The 17,261-nt window shown below is 56.9% G+C and overlaps 2 protein-coding genes across 2 annotated transcripts; both read right to left on the bottom strand.

The window, feature by feature from the left end:
* Positions 1 to 508: 508 nt before the first annotated feature.
* Positions 509 to 11,601, bottom strand: P3H3 (prolyl 3-hydroxylase 3). The gene is made up of 15 exons (XM_042991681.1): positions 11,075 to 11,601; positions 9,992 to 10,144; positions 9,469 to 9,670; positions 9,263 to 9,394; positions 8,640 to 8,776; positions 8,198 to 8,287; positions 6,253 to 6,305; positions 6,072 to 6,139; positions 5,831 to 5,955; positions 3,104 to 3,205; positions 2,608 to 2,758; positions 2,272 to 2,389; positions 2,114 to 2,189; positions 1,183 to 1,323; positions 509 to 1,043 (listed from the first exon to the last, which is right to left on the bottom strand). Exons 1-15 carry the CDS (start codon positions 11,564 to 11,566, stop codon positions 873 to 875), a joined length of 2,211 nt encoding a protein of 736 aa, XP_042847615.1. The 5' UTR covers positions 11,567 to 11,601; the 3' UTR covers positions 509 to 872.
* An 880-nt stretch (positions 11,602 to 12,481) lies between these two features.
* On the bottom strand, positions 12,482 to 16,307 carry GPR162 (G protein-coupled receptor 162). Its single transcript, XM_042993749.1, has 4 exons — positions 15,415 to 16,307; positions 14,526 to 14,715; positions 13,762 to 13,919; positions 12,482 to 13,248 (listed from the first exon to the last, which is right to left on the bottom strand). The coding sequence occupies exons 1-4, from the start codon at positions 16,279 to 16,281 to the stop codon at positions 12,697 to 12,699; spliced, it is 1,767 nt and encodes a 588-aa protein (XP_042849683.1). The 5' UTR covers positions 16,282 to 16,307; the 3' UTR covers positions 12,482 to 12,696.
* Between the last annotated feature and the right edge of the window lie 954 nt (positions 16,308 to 17,261).

Here is a 17,261-nt window from a genome sequence, read left to right as displayed (position 1 = left end):
AAGGGACTGATCTGGATAATCCTTCTTCTCAACAAACCCCAACCAGCTGCCCCTGGGTCTGATCCTGGGGGGTGGGGAAAGGCACAGGGGATCCAGAGAGGAAGATGGACGGGCCTGTCCCTGCTTTGAGTGGACCAAGGGTGGGAAGCGGGGAGCAACCCCGACCCCGCTCCCATCTGGGGTTTGGCCCACTCCTTGCCCCCATGACTCACGGAGTCCTGCTGGGGCTGTGAAGGCTGGAACCAGAGGGATCAGGCTGCCCTATGTCTCGGTCAAGCTCAGAGAGGGAAGACGGGGCTTAGAGTTGGAGGCCCAAGGAGCAGCTGTCAGGGGTTTAGGTCCATTTGCATGCGGGGAGCAGGTGGCCGAGATTTCCCTGACAAATCACAGGCTTTGAGTGGCCCCGCCTCTGGGAGGCCCAAAGACACCTGTCTCCTCCCAGGCCAGCCACAGCCACTCCCCTCTGCAGACACCAGAGAAACTGTGATACACTCCATCGGGCCCTGGCTGAGGGATCTTCAGCTCTTTATTACAGGCTGGGACAGGGCACTGGGGCTATCCTCCCTCTCATCCTCCACATTGGAAGCAGTCGGGTCCTAACCCTGCCATTTCTTTCCAGGGAGGCATAGTGTCCTCGGTCTGTCCTAGGGCTGGAGGTCCATCAGCCAGGCCTCGTGAGCTCTAGGCTCGTCTGTGCACTGTCCTCTGAGTCCAGGGCTGGACAGCCCTCGTGATCCCCAAGGGAGTAGGGGTGCAGGGACAGAGAGCTCGCTGTTCTGCTCTCATCACATGGGGGCTTCTCGTGGGTCCTGGCATCAAGGTGGCCCTTCACAAGTCAAGTGGCCACCTCCCCAAGGAGCTGGCTCAGTCCCTCACAGCTCCTCTCGGACCCGAGGTGGTTTCCCAACTCTGTCCTGGACCCGCTGAAGCCTGCGGCTGGGGGGTTCTGGGGAAGGGTCTCTGCTTGGCGTTTCTTCCTCTTCCTCCTCCTCCTCCTCTTCCTCCTCTGGCTCCTTCAGTAGCTCTTTGGCTTCTGTCCACTCCTAGGGAGTGGGGAGGAGAGTCTGGCCCAATCCCCTACATCGCCTTGCCCCAAGGACCCTCCCTGGGGCATCTCAGCCCCTGCCCCTCATCCTTCACACACCAGGAGGGCCATCCCTTCCTGCTCCCGCTCCTCCTCACCTGCTCCCTGTGCTCAGGGGCCCAGGTGTGCCACAGTGCCAGGGCGCAGCGCCGTCCCCGCGTCACAGCCCACACACCGTGGGGATTCTCCCCACCGGAGCTGAAGGCCACAAGGCGTCCACAGCGAGGACGAACCTGAGCCTGGGGGGTGAGGGCAGGTTCAGCTCCAGGGATAGGTGCTCTCAGAGAACTTGGCCCCGACTGCCTAGAGCAGGATGGGGGCAGGGGCACAAAATGTTCAGCTCTCCTACCCATCACTTCCCATTCCTGAATTCAGAGCCTATCTTGGGAGAAATGAGAAATCGGCCTCAATCTGAGGAGCACAAGTGCCAGACCAAGGCTAGAGGAGTTGGGAGCTAAAGAAAAGGGGCCTCCATGGAAGGCCTCCTGCCGGTCCCTTCCCAACCCCTGCCCAACCCTTTGGACCCAGGGTGATGCAATCTGAGGGTGCGAATGCAGTACCAGACTCTGGGTATTAGGGATAAGGGTCTTGGGGACATTTTTCCACCTCAAGGAGGCCTTGGATTATCAGTAGCTGGCATTAACGGAGAAGAAGCTAAGTGGGTAAAATGGAGAAATAAATGATGAAAACTCACTGCCCCTCTCCTTCTGCCCAATTCTAGCCCCTGGTTTATGCCTGGAATAGGGTTGGGGGTCCTGTGCTTTACCCACTCTACCTAAGGAGGTGAGGAAAACACTGAAGGCAGGGTGTGGAGGGGCCACTCGAGATCCCCTGAGGAAGGGTAATCAACCTCTAAGAGAGCCCCTGAACACAGACCAGTGGTGGAAAGGGCTGGGGAGGCCAGGAAAGGAAAGGGTTAAGGTGGTCCCAGGCCATTTCCCTGCATTTGCCTCTGGGAACCTTCTGTTTTGAATCCTGAGTCCACAGCTGGGCTCCCTGTGACACCCCCACACCCCCTACCCTGCTTACTGTGACCGTGAGGGCGTTAGGCTCTGTGAAGAACAGGTCCCCACCATGGAAGTCATCATTGAGGTAGAGGAGCCCACTGGAAAGGGAAGGAGACAGCAGGCAGTGAGACCCCCAACCCAGGCCCGCCTGCCTGACCCCTGGGGGTGGGGGGCGCCCACCTATAGTCACGATAGGTGTAGGCCGGGGGCTCCCTCCAGCACTCCCCAGTGTCGGGGTCCAGCACGCAATTGTCTGCATGCACCGGGTGACTCAGGTCCATGCGCTGCTCTTGCTCTCCTGGGAAGCAAAGGGGCCTGGTAAACACCCCCGGGGCCCATCCACTGCCATCCACACCCACCCTGCGGCTTCGGGGGATCACTGCCGGGCCGAGCAGCCAGGCCCTCACCGGGGCAGGGGAGTCAGAAAACCCACAGAGTGCGGGGGCTGCTGAGGGTGTGCAGTGCCCAACAGGGGCTCGAGGTTGGGGAGGAACAGCTGGGGTCCCTGGCGATTACCTTCTATGGCACTCCGGCACACCAGGTGGGTGAAGGAAAGATGCAGGGGCCGCTCCGGGGAAAAGTAGGCCTGTGTCAACGTCCGGACGCGCTCGCTCACCTCCAGAAGCAGCTTAGCCCCCTGACTGCCCACGGCCCCGGCCCGGGCCAGCTGCAAGCGGAGAAATGAAGGGCGGGAAAGGAGGGGACCATGGAAGGACAGCCCAGACCCAGCCCCTGCCCTACTTCCATTGCTCTCCACCCACGGGTTTGGAGTCTCAGCAACAGGCTCTGTCCATCAGCCCAAACTGCCCCTTCCATTGGCTCTGTGACCATAACCCAGGTCCCTACGTCTCAGAATGCCTACCCCACCCCCAACTCTAGGCAGAGGACTCGGGTACTCTCGGTCTCTGGAGAGCCCTTCCACAGGAGAGGCCCAGGCCCGGGTTCCCAGCCTCCTGCATACCCTCTTCTCCGGTTCTGGGCTTCAGACAAGGGCAGGGGGGCTTCCTCTCACCTGTGCAGCCTTGAGCACTGTGAGCCCCTCAAAGCGTTCATGGGGGGTGTGAGGGGAGCGGCGGCCACGATAGCCGGACCTGGCTCCAGCCTCAGCGGCATCCTATGGAGGGAGAGAGTCGGCTGTGGAGTCACACTCCCTGGGTCCCAGGCTATCTCCCACCTCACTGCCCACAGGGATACAAGACCTTCCTCCAATCCTCCCGCTTCCTGCAAGAAGCTAGAAGCCCCCAAGGTTCTCTGGTGGCCCCCCTCCCTGAGCTGCTGCCCTTCACGCAGAATGACTATCTTCATGTCTGTATTGTCACTCTCTGGTAAAGATATGGAATCCCACTCACGGGGCTTCTATGCCCAGAACGCTGGAGAGCTTCCTACAGTGGGGAAGGGGCCTCTGAGAGGCTAAGGGCTGTTGGGGAAGCGGGGCAGGAAGGGCTTGAGCATTCACTCCTGATGAGCTAATAATACAGGAGTCTCTCCAGAAACAAGGCCCTAGCAGGAGGTTTGATAGTCAGGCAAGGTCCCAACCAGCTCAAGGTGGGGAGACAGCAGGTCTCTGACCTTTTCCCACCTGACACACTCTTGGAGAACGTGAGGACCCTTGATGCTGAGTCCCAATTACCCAACCACCTACGCGAGTCTCATTACCTGGGGGTCTCCCGGTATTTGGATGTCCTTTTCCTGACACCTACCTGTAACCCTTTTTGAAACCACTACCTGTAACCCTGCATATAAACTCCATGGTCACCCAAGCCATCTAACCTTCTCTCCTTGTATTTATTCATTCAACAAATTTGTACTGAGTGCTTACTATATGTCAGGCACTGTTCTAGGAACTGAGTACACAACTGTGAACATGAAAAGGTCCCTGCTCTCATGCAGTTCATATGTTGAGATAATAAATGAATAAACAAGCCAGATCAATTCAGATGGTGACGAGTGGTATAAAGGAAAAAACGGAGGCATCTATGTGGCCCTATCAGCTTTAGCTCAGGTCACAATCTCATAGTTTGTGAGTTCAAGCCCTGTGTTGGGCTCTGTGCTGACAGCTCAGAGCCTGAAGCTTGCTTCCGATTCTGTGACTCTCTCTCTCTGCCCCTCCTCTGTGCATGCTCTGTCTCTCTCTCCCTCAAAAATAAAATAAACATTAAAAAATAAAAAAAAAAAAAGAAAGAAAAGAAAATTAAAACGGGGTTTCAACCTTGAGAGTACCCAGGCAGTGGTTAGGGGACAGCTAATTGATGAGGTGACATCCAAATTGAAAGCAAATGGTATGAAGGAGCCACTTCAACATGTGAGAGAGAAAATGTTCCAGGCTGCAGAAATAGTAAGTGCAAAGGTCCTGAGGCCTGAATGAATATAGTGTGATGAAGGAACAGAAAGAAAGTCCGATACTTGGGAGTTATCCCTGACTCTATTCTTTAGTCCTGAACTTCTCTATCTTTGACTTTCTAAATATTTTCTCATCTGTCCCCTCTCTCCATTTCCTTGCAATAAAGATCTAACCTAAGGCAGTGGCATGCTTGCATCACCCCAGAAGCCTCTCCCCTTACTTTCCTCGCCCACTGCATTCTCCACAGTGTCACTAGAGGGATCTACCAATTCTGCAGGATGGTGACTCAGGACCCTGCTCCTGCTGAGGGATGGGAACGTAAAAGTCAACCCCTCCTTAAATTCTCCAATAAGCTGTCCACCACCTACAAACTCCCTGGTAGGGTACAGGAGGCCCTTCGCCATCTCTTCTGTACCTCCACCTTTGGGTTCTCTCCCCTGGACCTCTTCTGGATGATCCACAGCCTGATGATAATAGCGATAAAATAGACAATGGCTAACCCTAAGCCCTTTTATATTCTTCTAACACCTTTACCATGTACTACCTCACAACAACCCTAAAAGAACCACTGCCTTTATCCCTGTTTTACAGCTCAAGAAACTAGGCTCAGCTCAGAGACATTAAAATCACTCACCCAGGTAATCACTGTCCCATGCTCTTAACTCCCGTGCTCTACTGCACTTGCCAGAGTACCCCCTGTCCTTCTCCCTTCCAGCCTGGCTTTCTTCCCCTTCTCTGCTTGTTAACTCATCCTTAAGACTGAGCTCAAATGCCAGCTCACCTCCCTCCGCCCAGTAAGCCTTCTGTGACTTTGCATTTTGGTGCTTCTGTTTGGATGGGTACATGTAGCAAACTTACCCCTCGCTCTAATTATGTGTCTCTGTGTCTGATTCTTTCTCTATGCAGTGAGGTCCTGAAGGCAGGTCTACGTTCATCTACCTCCCCCTGTAACCCAGTAGTTCTGAGTGCACAGCAGATACTCAGTGAGTGTGTGTGGAAGGCACACTGAGACTCAACCTGGTGAATATGGATCATTCAACCCAAACGAGCAGGGGATACAATGGATGGAAGAAGACGCCTGTGCGTCTGCTAAGCTATCAGCCAAGCCGATAATTAAACTCTCGGCTAATCAAGGAATCCTCGCCTGCACACTCACCCTTTTTTATCCCTTCATGGTTTTTGCTTTGTTCTTCCTATCAATTTCTAGCAAAATTCCTTTGTAAAGAGTGTCCACCCACCCCACCTCAGCTAAGAGGAAAGGAACTTGTCCACAGCGGTGAGGTAGTGGCAGGCGCAGGGCCCCTGGAGAACCAGAGATGGCAGAACAGGGGGCAGGCTGGGTGTGCTGAGCCTGAGGTCCCTAACTAGCCAACAGTGCCTACTCACAGGTCTTCTTACCTTGGCCAGCTGCAGCAGCAGCCCACACTCAGCTGGGGTGAGCAGCCCATCCAACACGGCCCGTTCTGACCCATTCAGCTGTCTTGCATCCTGGGTCAGGGTGACTCCCTCCAGGAGGAGGACATCTGCAGGGGAAGGAACAGGACAGAGAGTGTTGAGTGCCCCCTGGGGGCAGACCCAGCAGTAGCTGGCGGCCCCGGGGCCCTCTCAGCTCCTGCTTCCTGCTCTCCTGGGAACTTACCCTTCCAGTGGGTCAAGGGCTTTGGCTGTGGCGGCTCATGGTCCCAAGGCCTCTTCTCTTGATCCTCTCTCAGGGGTGAGAGACATACTCAGTGGATGCACAGGCCAGTCCAGACCTTCCAGGACCCCTCCCTCACCTTCCAGCTCAGGCCAGGCCACTCCCACCACAGGGCATCTCCTACCTGAGCTTTTCTCTAAGTGCCTCTGGGATGACAGCTGCTGGGGTCCAGGAATCCTGGGACAGTCAGGAAAAGCACCATCACCCACCACATCCAGCCTGAACCCCTGACATTAGACTCTGAACTTTCAGAGAGGAAGGTAGAGGTGAGAAAAGCCCCAGACTCATTGTCAGGAGCCCTGGGTGCTGGGCCAAACTCTGTAACAACAACTGCTTACATAGAACTATTTGTCAGGTGCTGTTCTAACAACTTTATACACAAAAGTGGACTACATGAAACTTTATTGTTTAATGTCCACAATAGTCTTATGAAACACCTTTTATGAAAAAAAATTTTTTTAACATTTATTCATTTTTGAGAGAGCGAGAGAGAGAGAGAGAGACAAAACATGAACAGGGGAGGGGCAGAGAGAGAGGGAGACACAGAATCCGAAGCAGGCTCCAGGCTCTAAGCTGTCAGCAGAGCCCGACACAGGGCCCGAACTCACAAACCGTGAGATCATGACCCAAGCCGAAGTCAGATGCTCAACTGACTGAGCCACCCAGGTGCTCCAGTCTTATGAAACACCTTGTCTTAATGTGCCCATTTTACAGTTGAAGACTCTAAGGAGTGTCTAGGTGGCTCAGCCAGTTAAGCGTCCCGACTCCTGATTTCAGCTCAGGTCATGATCTCACGGTTCTTGAGTTTGAGCCCCACACTGGGCTCTGCACTGACAGTGTGGAGCCTGTTTGGGATTCTCTCTGCCCCTCCCCTGCTCATGGGCTCTCTTTCTCTCTCTCTCTCTGTCTGTCTCCCTGTCTCTCTCAAAATAAATAATAAAACTTAAAAAAAAAAAAAAAAGACAGGGGCACCTGGGTGGCTCAATCAGTTGAGTGTCCAACTTCAGCTCAGGCCATGATCTTGAGGTTCGTGGGTTTGAGCCCTGAGTCGGGCTCTGTGCTGACAGATCAGAGCCTGGAGCTTGCTTCGGATTCTGTGTCTCCCTCTCTCTCTGCCCCTCCCCTGCTCATGCTCTGTGTCTGTCTCTCTGTCTCTCTCTCAAAAATAAACAAACATTAAAAAAAAAAAAGACTCTAAGACACAGAGAAGTAGAGTAACATGCCCAAGATCACACAGCTAGTTGGTGACAGAGTTGAGACTCAAACTAGCTTTAGAGGGGCACCTAGTGGCTCAGTCAGTAAAGCATGTGACTCTTGATCTTGGGGTCCTGAGGTCCAGCCCCATGTTGGGTGTGGAGCCTTCTTAAAATCCATCCATCCATACATACATACTAAACTAGCTTTAGAGGCTATGCTTTGAACCAGAGGATCTCAAACAAGGAGATTTTGCCCCACAGGGGACATTTGGCAATGTCTGGAAACATTTTTGATGGTCATGACTCAGAGAGTGCTATTGACATCTATCGGGTAGAGGCCAGGGGAGCTGCTGAACATTCTACAATGCCTAGGAAAGCCCCCTTCTGCTCCCCTACAAAGAATTATCAAGTCAAAAAAGTCAATGGTGCCAAGAAGGTTGAGAAAACCTGCTTTATGCTGTCATCCTAGCAATGAACAAAACTCTGCCCTTTCGTTTCCTCGTATGACTACAATAAAAAGAACAGTAACGAAAGCAGCAGCAACAGAACTTTCTCTAATTTCTAGCAAGTGCTATGGTTTCAAGAGTCCCATGAGACAGGTGTGATGTTCCCATTTTACAGGTAAGGAAATTGAGGCTGAGGCGAGTGAGGGTCCAGAGCTTGTTTATGGCAGAGAAGAGACCAACACCTAGGCCTGCATGACCCCAAAGCTGCCCTCTACTACAGGTACCTGCCTCTGTCCCTGAAAAACTGGGAATGCAGACTCCTCTCCAAGCCTCCCAGGGAGGGTGGGAAACAAATGGAGGGCATCACTGTTCTCCTCCTCCTGGGGGCGCACTGAAGGGTAGGATGGAGAGAAGGAGAGATACTCACAGGATCCTTGAAGCTGGTCCCCAGGTGCTCCATGGCGTAGTAGAGCTGTCTCTTCTCCCCCAAGGATCGAAGGATGAATTGCCGGATGTCCTGAGGCAGGGTGGGCAGCAGGGAGAAGGGGGTGAGACAAGGAGAGTGGGGCAGGGAAGTTAAGGCTGGAGGATGGTGGGGGGAGGAGTGTGTGTGTGTGCACGCATCTGTGTGCGCGCACAGGAGGACACATAAGGCAGGGGCAAGGAGTGGTGAAGTTCAGGGAAGGGGGATGGCTGGCACATGGACTCGGGAAGGAGAGTCTGAAGTGGGGAGCAGGGAGCGGAGACAAGTCCGATGCGGATCTGGGGTTGCCTGTAGTGGACCAGATGGGGAGACAGAGTCCGGGTGACTCCGCAGGTATATTTGATTTCGGGTTACCTCACAGAGTAAGGATGGAGCAGGGGGTTACCTCTCTTGGCCCGAGGCCAGGTCTCGGCTCTCCCAGCTGGGCCTGATACTGGTTGAGAGCCTTCTTGGCAGCCTCATCTTCCGGGTAGAAGAGCAGGACACTCAGGACATTTTCCATAGCCTGGGACAGATTCCCCACTGGAGACAGAGCAAGAGGGTGGGGGCGGGGCCCAGAGACTGAGAAGGGCAGTGATCCCTGGGCAGAGGCAGAGAAGACGGGGAGACAGAGGCCGAGCCAGAGAAGGTGGTCTCCCAATGCCAAACGACTCCAGAGCCCCCATTCCCCCTGGAAGACACACTCATCCATTGCTTCTTTCCAAAGCTTACTCAAACATACCTGAGCTGTACAGGCAGAGTTCAAAGGGGAGGAAGAGAGGAGAGATTAAAGGAAGGTGAGAAGCAGCAAGGGCAGAAGGAGCCCTGTGACCCATCTCCCGAGCTTTCCACAACGGCGCCAAAGGAGAGCAAACGAGAGTTCTCCTGAAGTGATGGTCCCCATGGAGCCCTGACCGACTAGAGATCCAGAGACAGATGGGAGGGATGCAGAGATGGGGCTCAGGATACCATCAGAGGCAAACCTTCACTTCCCCTGTTTCCAACCCCAGTCACCCTTCCCCAACTGACCCTGAGCATGGGCCTCGTGCAGCCGCCTCAGCTGGCTGGGAAGGAAGTCAGGGACAGGGAAGCTGCGGCCAGGACGTGTGGCTGCGTCCCCCACACAGCGCTGCCGGCACTGTAGGACCCGAATCCAGTGCCCTGCAGAGGACACAGGTGAACCATTCAGCTTGTGATGCCTCTCTCCGTGGCACCACGAACCCCCAGCTCCTTACCTGCAATGGTCTCATAGAGGCCCCCCTGGCCTCCAGTCCCTTCCTCCTCCTCTTCCTCCCTTCGCTGCTCCTCAGGCCCCTCGCAGCCAGCCCGGCAGCTCTCCACCTGGGCCAGGCTCTCCTGCAGGGCCTCCTCTAGCCGGGGCAGTGCCAGTCCTGCTTCCTGACGCCCCAGTAGCTCCAGGCCATCGTCATAGGCTGCCTGTAGGGGAGGGGGGTGGGCGGTCACTCGAGATCCTGGGGGCAGGGTGCCAAACAAGATTGGGGGGGTAGAAAGAAGGGGCGGGGCGTTGGTCTCATTTGGGGCATGGACTCCAGACCCCACTTCACCTTGGGGAATATAGGGTGGGTCTCAGGATCGGAATGGTAGAACACGGGACTTGAGTGATCCTCAGGAAGAAAGCTAAGTCCCAGAGAGGGACTCTCCATCCAGGGTTACTGAGGACACGCATCTCCTGACACCTGAGCTACACAGGTCAGAGCCCAGTGAGCCCCATGGACCTAGCCAGTCAAAGAGTCTCACCCAGTATGGGGGAGTCTCCAGGTCCCGGAAGCTCTGGGGCCGCACCCTAGACATTCGTCTGTACTTGGCCATGTCCTCCCGCATCTGGAGGTGTGTTGGGTTTGCTACAAAGAAGGTGTGTGCTGCGGCGGCTGCCAGGTCCAGCTTCTTCAGCTGAGAAGTGGGAAGGATGAGGAAGTTAGTGCCCTCAGGTATTGGTGTCAGACCTCTCTCTCTGCCCCTTCACTGGCCTTCCCATTCCACACGCACAGCAGGAACTGCCCCGAAACCATCTGGAAGACTTGTCCATCTCTCAACCTCCAGACCCCCTAGAAACCAGTATTCTGGGGAAGTTCAGGAGTCTGGTTGCTAAGGAAAGAGGGGTTTCAAGACTTTGGAGCAGGTGTGATATGGGCAGAGGGACCTCAGGGCCTCAGTTTGGGAGATAAGGTGCAAGTGATGGCTAAGTGCGGTAGGGAAGTGGGGGAGACCTGAGCGGCCAGTAAAACCCGCAGGTCTCTAGGACCCTGAGCTGAGGTGTGTGGGACCAGCGCCCCCCTCTCCCCAGCCACGTAGGCATTAGCTACTGAACTAGTAGCTGCGGCCCGCCCCCCAGACGTCCGGCCTCACCGCTCCTCAGCTTTGCCCCTGCCAGGCAAAGGCTCACACTCAACGCACCCATTCCCCCCCCCCCCCCGCCAATACTTCCAGTCCAACGGTGGGGTTTCCCCCCATCCCCTCCGCTTCGCTCCTAGGAAGAGGCTGCTATCACCCCACGTAGGTCTCAGGAAGACCTAACATTTCAGGCCCGTTCCCTCCGTCTCCGATCTATTTCCACCCTGTCTCAGGAACCCACCCAGCCCCGCTCCAACTTTGCTCCCACTCTCCCTTAGGCTGTCCCTCGGCGACCGCAACAGGCACTTGACGTGGTTTTCATGGGACCTGCTCAAAAGGAGAGGTCCGTTGACCGCCCTCACCCCCCCCCCCCCCGGCCCCACCCGGAGTCCCGGGCGCCGGCTTTCCGCCCTCTCCTGGCGAGCTCCAAGTAGCAGCGCAGCGCGGGTCGGGGCAGGACCCCGGAAAGGGCCCGGGCGGCTCCCGCACCTGGTAGTAGGCCCTCTGTAGGTAGTTGTAGGGCTCCCGGCGGCGGAAGGCGTCCCGGAGCGCGCTCCCCACGCGGAGCCGCGCCGCGCCCCCGGGGCCCAGCCTCTGCACCCCGCACTGGGTCAGGCACTCGGCCCGTCGGAGCGCGGCGCGAAGCAGCAGCCGCTCCCAGGCCCCCTGCGCCGGGCCGGGCCCGGAGTCCGGGGCGTCGAGCAGCACGGCGGGGAGTGCGGCCCCCGGTTCGGCCGCACAGCGCGCCCCGCAGTCCCGCCGCGCGCGGCCCAGGGCCGCCTGGCTCCGCAGCGCCTCCCGCAGCAGCGCCACGGCCGGCGCCCAAGCCCCGGCCGCGTAGGCGCGCAGCCCGTCCGCGTAGAGCAAGTCCGGGGCCTGGGGGGGCGCACCCGGGGACAGCCGGGCCAGGCCTGGGGGCTCGGGGGACCCCGGCGGAGGCAGCAGCAGCAGTAGCAGCAGCAACCGGAGGAGCCGGAGCATGGTGCCGGAGGCGCCGGCCGGCTGCCGAAGCGGAATGCGGGAGCCCAGAGGGAGAGAGAGGATAGGGGGATGGGAGAGGGAGGGGAAAGGAAGGAGAGAGGGAGAGGAGGGAGGAGAGATAGAGAGAAGGAATGAGCGGGGCCAAGGAGTGCTGATGGAGCCCAGATTCAACCCATATTGGCCACTATGAGAGCCAGAGAAGTCAGGAAGCCTGGCAGCGAGTGGAGAAAGCAGTCTTTAAGACGAAGGGTAGTGTGGGAGGCCGAGAAACAGGCGGGCCGTGAAGAGCAGATGGCAAAGGGCTGGAACTGGAGCGGGACCGGTGCTTTGGAAAACAGCATGGGGAGCCTGTTAGGACCCTCGACTCCAACCCTGAGGCCCATGGGGTGAATGTAGCTACCGCAGCTGTGTTCCCCTCCACTCTGTGCCCCGCCCACCCCCGCCCACACACTGTTGAGTCCAGGACGAGGAGTGTGGAAGCCTCCCATACACCTACCCACACACACTTTTGGAAAAAGACCTTTAAAATGCAACATGGGATGCAGGCCTGTGATACCAAGTCAGGCCCAAATCCTTTCCTGCCCAGAAAGTGAGGCCTTAGGTGGATCTGGGGGAAGGAGGAGAGCTGGAGCATGGCAGATGGAATCACACCCTGAAACCACCTTCCACCAATCTGAACAAAGATCCTTCACGCCCCAAACCAGCACACTCAAGTGTCCCCCCATGCCCATGCCCAGCACAAGATGCTCTTATATGCCCGTCCCTGTGGATGTCTTCATGTTTGAGTTTGTCCTTCTCCGGGTGTATTTCTGTGCCTCTGTCCACAGCCCCTGCTCTATTTTGTCCTCGCTGAGCCATTCCACCGCCCAGCCTCCAATCATATCCTTTACCACTCTAGTACAATGGACACCAAGGTTTCCATGGCAACACTTCAGGCTTTAATACAATTTGCTAAGGATGATGGAAGGTGAGTAGGACATCTCTGGTCATCGAGATAGGAGACAGCGGGGGCTCCGGGCCCCAGATCCAGCGCCCATCTCCCCGGAGTCTGGAGGCAGCTGCCCTAGGCTCAGGGCCAGAACAGGTGATACTCAGGGCCCCTCATCTGAGTCCTGAAGGCCCACTTGGGCTCACAGCGTCAGCTGGGGGAAAATGGGATTACCTGGGCCCCAGGATCCTCCCCAAGGTCTTGCACTCCCCTCACCTCCTGTCAGGGAGCAGCGTCTCCCTGCACTTAAGCCCAAAGGAAGTCCAGCGGCTCTGCTGTCAGGGGACCCAAGGGAAAGCCTGCGGGGTGAGAGGCCCAGGGGCCTGGGCCGGCGAGGAGAGGGCCCCGGTGAAGCAGTTGGAGAAGGCAGAGGTGTCTCATCAATGAAGGTGGTGATCTCTTCCCGGAAGAAGCCAGGACCCCGTGGGGGTCCCCCACCTGACCCCAACATCCCACCCTCCAGGAACTGGCGAAGGCTGGCCAGCCCCCCACCTTCAGCTTCTTCCTCATCCTCCTCATCCTCCAGCCTTTGTCTTCGTCCCAGGTACTCAGGAGGGCCCCCCAGGGCTCGGCTCTGGGCTGGGAGGACCCGGATGTCATCAGAGGATGACCACTTATGTAGGATGGAGCCTGGTGCCCGAGGTGTAGAGAAGATGTTGGTCTCATCATGGGACAGACGGCGGGACAGGGGGACCTGGGGAGAGGAGCAAGTAGACCCAGAGGGGCTATAGGGACAAAGGGGGTAAAGGCAGGAACCTAAGTGGGGATGCTGCAAGATGGCTTCACCCCCTTAAACTTTTGCAAAACATCCTCTGGGGGCTGCTGGGTGGCTCAGTTGGTTAAGCGTTAGACTCTTGATTTCAGCTCAGGTCATGATCTCCGGGTTTGTGAGTTGGAGCCACGCATCCGGCTCTGCGCTGACAGTGTGCAGTCTACTTGGGATTTGGGGATTCTCTCTCTCCCTGTCTCTCTGCCCCTCCCCTGCTCTCTCTCAAAAATAAACTTAAAAAAAAAAAATCCTCTGACGGGCAAACCTGGTTCTGAGAGGTCTGAAGGGAAGCCTCTCTTGCCACACTTTTCTTTCACCTACCCCTTAGGTGCCCTGCAGGCCAGGGCTAGGGAATGGGGAGTCAGGATGGCTCTCAGAGACTGGACACGAGAAGAACGGGGATACCCAGAATAGGAGGTTCATTCCCTAGTCCCATACCTGTAAGTAGTGGACCCTCTCAAGAGGGGGAAACAGCATGTGCCTTCCAGGCAACAGCTTCACCTGGGTGGGGTCCCTGCCCCCTGGTCCTGTGGCACCATTAGCATCAAAACGAACTTTGCACACTCGGCCATCTGCATAGTCATCACAGCCGCCATCTAGGAGAGAAAAGGGGCAGAGTGGTTACAGGCAGGGAATACCCACTCCCCTCCTCTCCCCCCCTTAAAACTTCCTGCGCCCTTTTTAAGCTCCCCAGAGAAAGGATTCTCTGTTCACACTAGTCTGTAAGCTCCAAGAGGAAAAGCAGGAGCGTCTAACATCTGTTGCATTCAGTGCTTAGTCCCTGGTGCTTCATACATACAGACGTATTTATTGAAACAGTTACAAGCCCACCCCCAACAACTGTCCCTGTAGCTGGGGGTGTGTCTCAGGGAGGCTAACCTCCCCTTAATTCCACAGCCTTCCTTTATGGTTGTGTTAGGACTCTGGCCTGTTTCTCAGGCACTCTTCCTGGAGAGTGGAGGCAAAGCTGGGTAGTGTGGGCTTCCAGGGGGGAACCGACGCCCAGTGGAAGGAGCTCCCAGTACATCTGGTTGCGTGATTAGGGAAAAGGGAGCCTGGAGTCAGCCCAAGGGTGGCGCGGGTTCCGTCCAGCAGGGGGCACTCAAGGACAGCCCATCCCCACACGGAGAAGGGCTGGTAGAAATGGGTAGAAGAGGGAGTCCAAGCCCCCGGGAAAGCCAAAGCCCGGTCCCTCCTCTGACCGTCGTCGCCATCCTCCTCCGACATGATGGCCACGCACTGCTCCCACACAGTGCGCACGTCGGCACGGTAGCGCTCGCAGGACCAGATGAAGGAGGGCAGCAGCAGCGTCTGCGCCATGGAGCACCACAGCACAGCCAGCACCATCCACGGCGGAGCCGAGTCCGACTTAAGGGAGAAGAAGCTCACCACCTAGCGGGAGGATGGGGAATGGCGCGGGGTCACGACCCAGAGCTCAGAGGTCCCACTTGACCCCAGATCCAATATCCTAGTGCAGTGGGTGGACAGGAAGGAAAGGATGGCCCGGTTCACAGAGGATCGTGACAGAGGCAAAGTTGGAGGTGGAATGGGATGAACAGAGGGGAAGGGACTGATTCAGAGGAAGATCAGGGGCAAGTAGTGAAGATAAAGCCCCCGAGGGGTTGGGGGAGAAGCAGAGGTGGTAGAGAAAACTTGAACACAGAGAGAAATTCAGGAAGAGGGACTAGACGGGGATGCAAAATGCTGGGGTGGTGGGTGAGCTCTCTGGGGTTTCCACCCAGAGTGCTGAGAGGCCCTGTGGTAACCGCAGAGTGGCAGGGAATGGAGAATGGAGGTCCAGGGGCTGAAGCAGGGAGACACAGGGTACCTGGTGGAGCTGGAAGATAGGTGGAGGCAGTAAAGGACGGATGACAGGGTTGAGCAGCAGCAACTGGGAAACAGATGATGAGGCTGGGGGTGACAGGAACCAGGAGACGGATGATAGAGGTGGGGAGCTCACAAATGTAGCAGGGGTGGGCAGAAAAGAGGAAGGTGGACGGCGGAGCTGCTGTATGGCTGATGACTTCGAGGTCAGGTGGTTGTGCTGGGGCCTGGATATTAAGGATAGCAGGTGGGGGACCCCAATCTCACCAAGATGGGCACCCCTGTGAGTGAGTCATAGAGAAAGACGATGGCGCTGACCAAGTTGGTGACCTGCAGGGATGTCTTGGCCGACTCAGAGCCGTCCAGCGAGGACCGCCGCTTGCCTCTGGCATCCTCCACCACAATGGCTGGCACCTCAAAAGCTGGCCGGGTACCCAAACCCCCTGGCCCACCCCCCTTGGCCCCACCCCCAACCCCCGCTCTCCGGGCCAGCCGAGCCCTCCGGGGCCGGGCCCACAACGTCTGGTAGAAGGTGATGGCCACACAGACCAGCCCCATGACAATGCCCCCAAGGAGCAAGAGGCTGAAGCAGACGCCAAAGCCCAGGCCAATCTTGGAGACTATGAACTGGCAGCCACGGGCGTAGTACCGCTCGCCATTGTTGTGCCAGCCAATGGAGGGCAGCGTGGAGAGGATGAAGCTGACCATCCAGATGCCCATGACAGCATGCAGCGCCTGCTTCTTGGCGTTGCTGAGGCGGTAGTTGACGGGCCAGCGCACCATCCACATGCGATGATAGGAGAGCGAGGCGACTGTGAAGCAGGTGGCCAGGGCCAGTGTGTAGTAGGTGGACACAAAGACCTTGCAGATGCTCTCGTTCCAGTCATAGTCAGAAGAAGCCTGCCGCCGTAGCTGCACCACGGCGAAGGTGGTGAGGGGCACAGCCGCCATGAGTATGTGTGTGCCCGCCAGGAAGCAGAGCAGTAACTCCAGCGGCTTGTGCTTTTGCTGCTTGGCCGAGATGCTGAGGATGATCCAGGCATTGGCCAGCAGTGCCAGGAGCCCACAGGCCAGCCAGGACAATGCGTTTGAGCGCAGGGAGGCCTCCTCTGCCCCTGCCCCGCCCCGAGCCATCCTATCCTCGGTCCCCCCACCCCCCCTTGAACTCCTGGGGGTGGGGGCTAGGTCTCACCCTGGAGCCCCACTCACACACACACCCATTATGTGTACAATCCTTGCCCTGTAGTGAAGCAGGCCACGGCTAGGCCTACCTTCCTGCTCAGCATTGCATGACCGACCCAGCTAAAGTCAGGTGTGGAGGGCAGGGGAGGAGGCTGAGGGTCAGCAGAGGTGATCCTCAGCCTCCATACCGGGTGGGGCCCTTCCTGAAGTATCCCTATAATTGAGGGGAAGGGGGAGGGGGAGGAGGAGCGGGAGGAGCAAGCTGACTGCTTTCCCAACTACGAGGCTGGCTGAGGAGCTCTGGTCCCCATGCCGGGACTTCCAGTTCTCTTCTTCCTCTGGTTCTTGACCAGCCTGGGATCTTCTGGGCACCCCAAAGGGTGTGGGGGTAAGGGTCAGCCACCTGGACAAACTGCAAAGGAGAAACGACATGTGGTGGGGGGAGGGCAAAGGTAGGGCTTGGGCTGGTCTCCAGCTGACTTCCTGTGCCCCCTTCTCTGGAAAGTATACGCAAACAACCTATTACTAGGGGTCATAGGGTCATTCAGAACATTCTCCTGGCTTAAACCAGATGGCCAATCACATAGCCCACACAGGTAAGAGCCCTGCTTTCCAGACCTTCAGGGAAAGAAGATATTCTGACCTCCTGTCTCCTACCCTTTTTCAGCCCTTTTTCCTCCCTCTGTCATTCCCTGGTCCCTTCTTCTTATATCCTCTGCTCAGTAGTATTCAATCCCTATCTTCATGTCCCTGAATCTCTCTTCAGGGCTACTGATGGCAGATACATGACTTGTTTCTTCTTGAGGGTTCATGGTAAACTGGGATATGTGTGCTAATACAGCTCCTCCCCGATGCTCCAGCTCCTGGGCCCAGGGCTCTTGGTGCTCAGCCCCATTTCCCCCAAGCCTGCATGATCCCCCTCTAGCTCACTA

This window comes from Panthera tigris, chromosome B4 (assembly GCF_018350195.1).
Source record: "Panthera tigris isolate Pti1 chromosome B4, P.tigris_Pti1_mat1.1, whole genome shotgun sequence".
Taxonomy (NCBI): Eukaryota; Metazoa; Chordata; class Mammalia; order Carnivora; family Felidae; genus Panthera; species Panthera tigris.
The sequence above is the reverse complement of the archived record's forward strand: the minus strand, read 5'-3'. Positions and strand labels throughout refer to the sequence as shown.